At 37.7% G+C, this 10,713-nt stretch overlaps 1 protein-coding gene across 2 annotated transcripts; it reads left to right on the top strand.

Annotated features, from left to right (window-relative positions):
* The first annotated feature begins 485 nt into the window (after positions 1-485).
* Positions 486-8,865, top strand: LOC132643907 (uncharacterized GPI-anchored protein At1g61900-like). Of its 2 annotated transcripts, none has more exons than XM_060360443.1 (8): positions 486-800; positions 2,209-2,348; positions 2,986-3,831; positions 6,771-7,016; positions 7,122-7,136; positions 8,095-8,238; positions 8,324-8,371; positions 8,654-8,865. In XM_060360443.1, the coding sequence occupies exons 2-8, from the start codon at positions 2,315-2,317 to the stop codon at positions 8,722-8,724; spliced, it is 1,404 nt and encodes a 467-aa protein (XP_060216426.1). In that variant the 5' UTR covers positions 486-800; positions 2,209-2,314; the 3' UTR covers positions 8,725-8,865. The 2 variants fall into 2 exon arrangements, with proteins under 2 accessions (XP_060216426.1, XP_060216427.1); XM_060360444.1 differs by having other exon boundaries at positions 488-800; positions 8,098-8,238.
* The last annotated feature ends 1,848 nt before the right edge of the window (positions 8,866-10,713 follow it).

The raw sequence follows: 10,713 nt of genomic DNA, 5'->3' as shown, positions 1-10,713 counted from the left end.
CAGAAAAAAAAAAATATTACAAACTGAAATTCGAAAAATAAAAAAGAGGATAAATTACGGTTCCATACCTATATATCACTTCAAGGTAAAATAAATCTTGAAATCGCATATTTCAAGGGAAGTTGAAGAAGGGGATATTCAAGAACTTCAAATCACTGCTAATGTATCTAGGTTTTTGTCAAGTAATCTGTAGTTTCGAGAAGCAGGAAGATCAAAGAATGAATTTTGGGGGGAAGATGACGGGTGAAGATCAGTTGGAGCCTAAATTTGTTAGGTTTTTGTTAATTTAAAATTTCACCCCGAAGTTCGTGCAAATACAAAGAGGCCCCTGAGTGTTTGCTAATCTTAACATTAGTAATTTTCGAGACAAAATAAAAAAAGAGGAAAAAGAAAGTCGGGGCCCTGTCTCCAAATTAAAGACTTTGTGGCCTTCCGACCTCATTTTTCCAAGTACATAACAAGCAACTATGGGCAAAAGAGGAAAGTAACATAACACCCCCTATCCCCTTTACCTACATAGCTACACACCCTCAAGCCGCAGCGCCCCACTTTATCCATCATTCAGTTCCGCACCTACTTTCCCCTTCTCCCCCTTTTCCTCGGATTCTTGATATTTTCTTCCACATATACCCCCACTTTACAAACTCAATATACTGAACTCAACAACCTGTTTTGTGGGTTGATTCTAACTTGGAAAAAAATGAACTTTGCTTCTTGATTTGCTTTAACCCTTTTCCCATTCTTAAATGACAACAACTGATCATAAAAAATTACTCTTCTTTACTGGGTTTTCACTTCAGGTACATCCTTATCATTTTCTTCTCTCTTTATGTGTATGTTTTTTGACTACCCATTTGGATTTGCTTATATTGGTGTAGGTTACTTTTTCTTGAGATCTTAGGGATTTAAGCTGCATTTCCCTTTTTTAATACGGTGCTGCGAGTTATTATGTATTTTGAGCTAAAATCTACAACTAAAACTAAGCTATTCTAGATAGGGCTAAAAGATGAATTTGATTGATAGTTTTCAAAGGGATTAGTAAAACAGAGTATAAAGAAGAAACCCTAACTAGTTTATGGGATCTAAAAGAACTATTACAAGGAAAATTGGGGTAACTGCGTAAATAAAGGAACTAAACATAAGGGGTTCAAATACAACTGATGAAACTTGTGTCCTTTTGTAAGTTAACTCTCCACAGCTGCGAACTACACTAATTGCACTTGGTACAACCATTGAAGCATCAACCAATCTTTCTTATTATAGCTGTTAAAGTCAGTCTGCATCAATGTTCTATGTCGACAGAAAGATTAGTGTTTTTTTTTTTTTTTTGGGAAGATTTGGTTTTCTTGTCTAGATGTTTAGTTTTTTTTTTTTTTGCTTTTATTTGTGTTACTAGGCTGGAGTAAAGTAGGATAATGTTAGTCTTGTTAGTGTTATTTTCAAGTTTCAAGCTGTAACTTTTGTTATGAAAAAGCTATTCTTTTTCTATAAGTTTAAGGTATGAAATGCCTTTTATCCTACACTTTGTTCATGATCTTAAACTGTGATTAGGATAATTAGGACACTGGCTTAAAATGGAAAGCAGTTATGGAAGTAGGATATCTCAAGAAATTATTGGATGATTTTTTCTTGATGAGGATTTATTGGATGATGCGATATGTAAATATGAAGTGGGTTTGAAGTTCCATTTCTTTTCAATTTTTCAAGCAGCAAACTAGGGCGAGAGAAGTAACAATTACAAAAAAGAAGAAGAAGAAAAACTAGGGTGAGGCAAGTACGAAAGAGAGGCAATTTAGGACATCTTATTCCGACTTCTTTCCTTGATTCTTTGGATGAGAGTTGCTTAGGGTATATGTAGCGAGATCTTGCATTTAGTCTGCTAAGGTCCCTTAAGGCCTTACCCCAGTTTACCTTGCAATCTTATCAGTTGTCTACTCTGCAAATGGTTATTAAGCTTGCATTTTCCATGATATATGAGTTGTACCTGGCTATATGTTTATTTAGTGCTTCTCCAACAAGAAAATGATGCATTTGGACTGCCTTATGCAGGGTACAAAGCATGTTATGCTCCTCTCTGTTGTAGTACCTCTTTCTTAGTAATCAGATCCAAGCTTATATATGAATGTTCCTTTGCTTTATAAGGCAGTTTAGGATTTTATGGTGTTGCATGATCTCTTCTGCGTTAACCCATGGTTGGATCTGGTGTAGGTATTGGCACATCTTAATACTTGTGTGATCAGCTCAATTGGTGTACCATCAGCCGGCTAAAGGTTCCTGTTGCACGTCCCCATGTTGCCTAAGGGTTAGTGGAGTCATGGCTTGTGTGAAGATTGTCAATCGTCTCAAAGGTAAAGCACTGGGTTCATAAAAGTTTTTATGCTAGACTTTCCTTTATCTAGTAGGAGATTGGGAAACATAAAGCTCTGCACTGTGACTTTGCCCCCCCCCCCCCCCCCCCCCCCCCATCACCCAAATCCACCTGGCTTGCTCTAGATTTTCTTGGGATTTCTGTTTTGTCTCCTAACAGATGGCATCATAGGTGTTTCAAGTTTTTTATTTTATAAGTTCATGATTAAGCAGGCAGTTGTAGAGAAGGTTACGCGGTGGCCTACAACTTTTTAGTCCCTAGTTTTTTTGCTTGATTGTACCTTTGTATTTTTTTTTTCCTGGTATGATAAAAAAAGCTTATTGTTTGGAGGTGGGAAGTCCTCACCACTAGACCATTCCTCCCTTATCGGCCTTTATATTTTCCGTTACTGCATAGCAAATGACAGTTAATTTTCTTTGCATCACAATCACATATTTCATTATCATGATCTTTTCACAAGTTTCAAGCTACGTAGTATTAACCTGCCCTTATTGCCTGAAATAACCACTTACTAAAAGTAATTGACATTGCTGAACTCTCGTACAGTTTATGTGCATCCTAGTCCAGGTCATAAATTGTGTGTGCTTGCTGAGATGCAGATTTTTCTCGTATTGCAGGTTCTTTTTGCCACCTGCTGCTAGTAATTGCTCTGTGGTTGTCTAGCTATCAGAATGTAGTGGCTCTTCCTCTGTTACCTAAACCTGGGCAAACATCTGAACTACCTAGCTCACCTAACACTGGAACTTTTCAGCCAATTGATATATCACCCACTATGATCCCTCATTATCCTTTTCCTGGAGAACCTTTGCCACCAATGTACCCTTCCTTTCCAAAGACATATGACCCTGTCTTGACTGGAAGATGCCCTGTAAATTTCTCGATCATTTCAAGCATCACAGGAAAAACAGCATCTGATTGTACTCAATCTTTGTCGACAATAGTAGGGAACGTAATATGCTGCCCACAGTTTAATAGCTTACTCCACATATTCCAGGGATTTTACAGCAACCATTCTGATACTTTAGTTTTACAAAATGCGGTGGCTGATGATTGTTTTAAAGATATCATCAGTTTACTAGCCAGCAGAGGAGCGAACAGCTCATTATCTAGCATGTGTTCTGTAAAGTCGTCCAATCTGACTGGTGGTTCTTGCCCCGTGAAGGACATCAGTACCTTTGAGAAAGCAGTAAATACAAGCAAATTGTTAGAGTCTTGCAGCACAGTGGATCCTCTGAAAGAGTGCTGCAGGCCTGTTTGCCAGCCTGCAATTTCTGAGGCTGCACTTCAGATCTCAGGGATGAAAACGACTCTCAGTGATAACAAGAACATAGTTGGGGCACCTAGTGAAATTGATACTCTTAATGATTGTAAGGGAGTTGTCTATTCATGGATTGCAAGGAAACTAAGGTTTGAGGATGCCAATACTGCATTTCGGTTGTTGTCTTCCTGCAAAGTTAACAAAGGTAAGCATTTTAGCACATAGTAAAGAACTTTTTACTAAGAAGTGCTTAGGTTTGTTTCAGCTTCATAAAACACCTTTCTCCCATAGCTTACTCTTCTGCTCTTCATGCTACATATACTCAACATTCTCTGTTAAAGTCACTGTTTTCTTATTTGTGTTCTTCGCTACATGGGTATTGGATTGAGGGTAGAGGTTTTAGCTGAGACTGAAATGGAGGTCAGAAAGGGATTTGAACTCAAGCTTGTGGTCTTAGCCAGAGTTTAGAAAACTATTCTTCTTGCTTTTATTTGCCAAGTCTAAGTCTTCTGCTTAATTTAGGATTGTGAAGATGGTGAATTTTCGAGTTAGTTTTCTGTGTTACTAAGACAGTTCTCAAATGTACTAGGGTTTTAAGTATTTTGTTAGTTTCATTGATGGTAACTTGTTTTAAACTATATTCTATTCTTCAAAAAATAGGAACAGTGGAACTAGCCAAAATTTGATCAGATGGAAGTCCAGCAAGTGTAACAACTATAAACATCGTCTGTTGTTGCTCCAATTGTTTTCCAACACTTATAGTAGTGGGCATCAACTCATTAAATTCTTTCGTAACAGTCTGCACCTGTCCAAGATAAGTAGACATATTTAAATCCTGCTTTTTAAGGTTAGTCAACCGAGAAATCACATTTCAAAAGTGGTAGATGTCATTTGTGTATAGCCCATGAGCCTTTTCCCAAACTAAGAAGAAGACCAAGATAAATAATTTGCACTACCTATCAAAGGTTCAGTAGTGATAGAATAGTCTGAATTGCTGGAAACCATGGTCTTAGCATAAAAAATATCTGATCCCAGAGACATGATGGGTCACAGCAAAAATCTACCTCTAAATCTTTCTTTTTGCGGCTAGTCAACCGAGAAATCACACTACAAAAATGAGAGATGTCATTCGTGTATAGCCCACCAGCCTTTTCCCAAAAACTAACAAGCATGTCCAGAATGGACGAAACAACAACATCGACTTCGATTTAATAGACATCCACAATAAACTACACAATTGAGCATCTTCTCCCATTCTCCCGATCCTTTTGATTAATATCATTAGCTTGTTTAATTTACTGATCTTCAACACCTTATCCATTACACCATAATTGAATTGAAGAAGACCAAGATAAGTAATTTGCACTAACCTTGTTAAAAAAAAGAAAGTAATTTGCAGTACCTATCAAAAGGTTCAATAGTGATATAATGGTCTGAATTACTGGAAACTATTGTCTTAGCATAAAAAATATCAGATCTGAGAGACATGATGATGGGTCAAAGGTTAAGCAAATATCAAGTATATGTTGATGTAGATGTTACCGGAGTGAAATTTGTCTGACATGGAAATCTGGAAGCAGTCACCGAAAAACTGAAAAACTAGAAGCAGTCACCAGAAAATCGAATCTGGTCACTAATAAGTGGTCGGAATCGGGAGGCACTTATATGGGTAGCCTTGGATTGACCGAAAAACTGAAAAACTAGAAGCAGTTACCAGAAAATCGAATCTGGTCACTAATAAGTGGTCGGAATCGGGAGGCACTTATTTGGATAGCCTTGGATTGACCAGGTGACCCCATTGGAAAAAAAAGCTAAGTCGGAAAGTGGCCGGACGAGCTTGCGTGCACTAGCTTGCGTGCACTGGTGTGTGGAGCAAACGTACTCGCCAGAGGGATCGTTCTAACGGCACGTGAGGGCGCGCTTCAGGTCTGGTGCTGGAGTGACTGACTGGGGTTTGCTCGCCGAGGGGTGGACAACCCTGTGATGGTGTTGGTTTTCGCACAACACTGAGGAAGAAGGCTGTGACGCAAATAACCTCAGAAAGTTGCCGGAAAAATTACGTCGATGAATTCTCTTCCGATGTGTTGCTGGCGTTAACCAGACTGATATCATGTGAAGTGGAAGAGAAAATAAGAGAGAAATTGGCTTGCTTATTCTCTCAAGCTATTGGGGTCTAAATAACTATATTTGCATGTTCTAAAAAGGAAAGGGAATCATACCTAATTACAATAGGAGTAAATTAAGCCACCCTATATATTAACATATATTTTAGAATATTCACGAGGATTCTAATAGTTAGCATCTGCATTTTAGGAGTTAGTTTTGTTTTCGTCCCCCGAGGCTTTGGTTCAATGATAAAAGTTGGCCTGGTCATTAAGAGGGGGTCATACTTTGGACTACTTTTTTCAAAAGAAACTATCTGAAAGCCCTTATGATTTGCTGCTTCCAAACCTGGTTGTCAGGAATTGTAGCGAAATCAGTTCTATTTTAAGGCAACCCCATCAATGCTTGATGGCTAAAAATGGTGAACTGAAAATGGAGCTAGTGCTGAGTTCTGGTTCCACCAGCACATCCACGTGGTATGTGGGTTAGGCTCACACCATGATTTCAAACCCTGCAGTGGTCCACAAGTTTGGTATTTAAGGGAAGACAGGTAGAGGAGCCCCATTATTTTTGAGTTCCACACCATGAGCCAGTTGGCCCTCAAATACTTCTAGGTTATAAAAAAGTATTAGTTTTGTTTCCTTGTCTAATCTCTATCTTAAGTTTTAAGCTTTAGTAGCTGGACTTTTTACTTTTCTCTTCTAAGTTTGAGCTTTATTTCTACGATGTGGTCCAATTATGCTAAATCCACTGAAAACTCCAATTAGGTTGTTAAGACCTAACGTGCCAAATTCAGCTGAAAATGATCGTCTTTTCTTAATGTAATAAAGTTGTATGTAGTCCTTGAATTGGAATTATCCATGAGCTAGAAATATAAAGCTGTCAACTTTTATCATATTTTCATCTCTTCCCTAGATTAAGTGAGAAGGATAAACACAGAAATTAGTTCCTTCATTATGCCCAAGTACTATACTATACCATCTAACGTATGTTTACCAAACTTTAAAGGCTTATTTTTAAGCTGTAGTCTTTTGGATGTAGCTTGTCCCCTGGACTTCAAGCAGCCATCAGAAGTTATCAATGCATGCAGAAATTTAGCTGCTCCCAGTCCTTCATGTTGTAGCTCGTTAAATGCCTACATCACAGGGATACAGCAGCAAATGTTGATCACAAATCGGCAAGCAATTATATGTGCTGCTGTATTTGGTTCTATGTTACAAAAGGCTGGAGTCTTGACAAATGTTTATGAGCTTTGTGATGTTGACTTAAAGGATTTTAGTCTCCAAGGTGATTATTCATTTTGTGATTTTGTCCGTTTATCCATGTCTCTTGTTTTTTGGAGCTGACATTTGCTTTCTTTTCGGCTGGTTGCTGTTTGCCGTGGTGGAGCAGCGTATGGGCAAGAAGGTACAGATTCTCTTTTAGAGACCGATGTTGGAAGTTGATTCATGTTGTGTAATTATACAGTAGTGAGCTATAGTTGAATTTTAACTGTATCTGTTGTTAAGAAGTATTGGCTGGGTGTTCATCAAGCTTAAAAACTGATTCAGAAACGTATGCAGTAATATTGATATAAGTTGAGACCCCATGAACATCTGACTCGGCTCTGGGTCCAGAATCAGTGCATATCTATGAATAGAAACTTGCTATTTTAGGTTAAGAAACAGTAGTTTCAAATACTGTTATAGGATTTTCCCTTTCATCTTCCTTAATGATATTGAAAATATCTTATGAAATCTTGTGTCTTGTATGGTTTAATAATACTTTCACTCATGTGCCCGGTGCTTCTTTTCATCTAACATTAGAAAAGACAGTTGATGTGCACTACTGATAAATGTTGTGAAATGTTTGCACATGTTCTCTCTGTCCACATCTATTTTGTTGCTGGGGGTGGAAACCAGATTGAATCGTCCTAACAGAAGGGATCTACTCTAATCAGATTAACAATTACTCTAAGAGGCTTATTCGTGATATCAAAATGTCATTTTCATTATCCGAAAGTTAGCCATAAAATCAATAGAGCCATTTCCTTATGTATAGTATGCTTAGTTATGTACATGGTCCTTAGCGTTAGAAGTTTCGATCATGCAATAATTGCATATAGTCTGTCATGTGAACTTAAAGGTTTTGATTTAGGTTCTGGGGATCTGGAAACTACGTATACATCTGCGGTTAATGAGAAACAATTTGAAGTTTATAACTCGGTTGGCTTTAGATTCATATGGAACTGCATGTTGCTGTAATAGCATTTTGTTGATGGGAAGTGTGTTTCCCATGATCAAGAAACATTTTGTGTTTCTACAGTGAGAAGTTTTAGCTATGTTCAGTCTATTTTATACTGATGAAGTTGTTCAACTTAATGAAGCAGGGTGCTTGCTTCGAAGCTTGCCAGCAGATCTGGTATATGACAATTCAAGCGGGTTCAGTTTTACTTGCGACTTAAATGACAATATTGCTGCTCCATGGCCTTCATCATCATCGGTCACATCCTTTTCTCTGTGTGCTCCGGGTAACTGACTGATCACTGCCTATCTTTAAAGTGATTTTACTGATTTCATAGAAGTCAGAGAATATTCTTTGGTGTCTCTTTGCAGAGATGTCTTTGCCAGCTTTACCAACGTCACGGACATTCGGAAATTCTGGTGAGAATCTCAGTTCCTAGCTTGGCTTTTCTCTATCACTTCTCTTGCGTGTTAGAAGGGGGGTGGGGTGGGGTGGGGTGGGGTTTAAAATTGATTTCCTTTTCCTGCTCGACCTCATAAACGTAGTTCTCATTTTGCCTTGGAGAGCGAGTATTCACCATTGATACTCCATAATGTTATGGTGGTGTCTGAAGGTTGATTACGGACTTTTACCCCTTTGTAGGAACAAATCTCTTTATTTTGAGTTGAAAGATGATACATGTGTTGTTGCCATGATTGCAGGCTGTCAGCTGGGTGGAATGCATTTCCTGTTGTCAACTATTTTGATTTTTGTTTCAACATTATTGTACTAAATTAGAGCCCATAGGCATAGGTAGACAAACATTGAATGACCAGATCACATGTATATGTTTGAGTATCCTCATGTATAGCTGCTGGTTTTTATTTATTCTAGATTGTCTAAAATATTGCATGCAATGTGCAATTTATTCTTCTGCCGTTGCATTCTTTTCCACTAAACTTTGAACAAAAACCTCGCCTATCCTCCTAATACAGTTTGGCTGTGTTGTCTGTCATCATTGAGGAACTTACCTTTGTGATTGTATAGTGCTGACAGAAACAACAATAATGATCATTATCGAGTAGCTTTGTCTCTTATTGAGACTATAACTCATAGGGAAGATTATCGACTTATGGATGGAATCAAATATGCAACCAATAATGATCATTATCCAGTAGCTTCGTCTTTGGAAAGAAGTCCAATTCCGCTTAATATTTCATGTGTAAATTTAGCGTTTGCACATGATCTAGCCAAGGTTAAAAATGAAAAAGATTTTTCAATCTTATTCTATTATCTATTCCTGAAAATACATAAATAAATCTCTGTGCACCTGCCTACATACTATCATATGGTGAGTTCAAAAGTATGAGATGTAGAAGGAAAGTGATGCACGTTTAGGACTGGGTGAAGTAGTTAAAGAATTAGTTAGATATTGGGTGAAGTAGTTAAAGAATTAGTTAGATATTTCCCAGAGTTGGTTACAGATTTCCAAAGTTAGTTAGAGTAGTTGGGTTCTAGAAATTAGTTGCACTGTTCACAGGATTAGTTAGAGTTGAGCTGGACACTTATGTTGATTGTATAAATATCCATTGTAATTGAGAATTAACATTCATTGATTGTGATAATAAAATTTTCTTCTTTCTCTTCTATATCATTCTTACTTAGCTATAATTTCAGATTACTTCCCTGACCTAGGCATCATCTTCCTCGAGTTCACTCCTGGATTAACAACTATACATTTCAATTTGATTGTGCATCCATTGGTATAAGAGCTATTGATTTTGTCAGTAGAATAATGACCAGAAGCAGCGAATTTGTTACTAGATGCAAAAATCAAGATCGACTAGTTGAGGAAATGGAGGATAAACTGACAGAGATTCAAGATCAATTACAGAAATTGATGGAGGGTATGAATAACATGAATGATCGCAATCTTATAGTTGATAAGGAGATGATGGAATTAAGAACAACTATCAATCAATTGAATGGGAAAGGAAAGGAACAAGAAGTTAGAAGGGCTGAATCTTCATCAGTGGAGAGGAACTGCTCTGTTGGAGTTTTGCCAGAGATAAGGAAGGAAAATCACGCTAATCATACTCCTACACATAATGGTAATTTCTTTACAAGAAATTTTAGGTTGGAATTTCCCAAATTTTCTGGCCATGATTTCTCAACTTGGCTGTACAAAGTAGATTAATTTTTTGCTATGGGTGAAGTTCCTTTTGATCAAAGGGTTAAGGTAACTTCAATTCATCTAGAAGGAGAGGCCATAGCTTGGCATAGATCGTACATCAAGGGTAGAAATTCAGTCGTAGATCCAACTTGGACTGAGTATGTGCTAGCTTTGAATGAAAGATTTGGTGAGGAGTTTGAAGATCGTATGGAATCCTTGAAGAATTTAACTCAAACTGGTAGTGTTAGGGAGTACCAGGCCGAGTTTGATAGACTCTTGACAGTTGTGAATTTGTCAACTGAGAATACAATCAGTTGTTTTTTAAGAGGACTCAAACCTGAGTTGAACAAAGCAGTTAAGATTCAATTACCAAGAACACGTATGCAAGCTTATAAGATTGCAAGATTACAAGAGGAGATGTTTGAAGCTCAAGCCAAGACTTAGGGTTTGAAATCTGTGACTAAGCCATTTCAAGGTGCTCTTTTGCCAACTCCAAGTCACTACAGACCACAAAAACTTCCAAAAACCTTTCCTACCAAATTCCACATTCAAGAAACCTCTTGAAGCCAATCCCAATAGGCCCAACAAATTCAGTTCTGGTGGGAGATT

The sequence above is a fragment of the Lycium barbarum genome, chromosome 6 (genome assembly GCF_019175385.1).
Source record: "Lycium barbarum isolate Lr01 chromosome 6, ASM1917538v2, whole genome shotgun sequence".
Lineage (NCBI taxonomy): Eukaryota > Viridiplantae > Streptophyta > Magnoliopsida > Solanales > Solanaceae > Lycium > Lycium barbarum.
This window is presented reverse-complemented; position numbering and strand designations above follow the sequence as displayed.

What these genes read in the sequence shown, in the direction of transcription:
- LOC132643907 (XM_060360443.1), top strand. Translation starts at nt 2,315, where the DNA reads ATGGCTTGTGTGAAGATTGTCAATCGTCTCAAAG. An exon ending in GATTGTCAATCGTCTCAAAG is followed by an intron (nt 2,349 to 2,985) that starts GTAAAGCACTGG and finishes CTCGTATTGCAG; the next exon opens with GTTCTTTTTGCCACCTGCTG. An exon ending in CTTTTCTCTGTGTGCTCCGG is followed by an intron (nt 8,239 to 8,323) that starts GTAACTGACTGA and finishes GTCTCTTTGCAG; the next exon opens with AGATGTCTTTGCCAGCTTTA.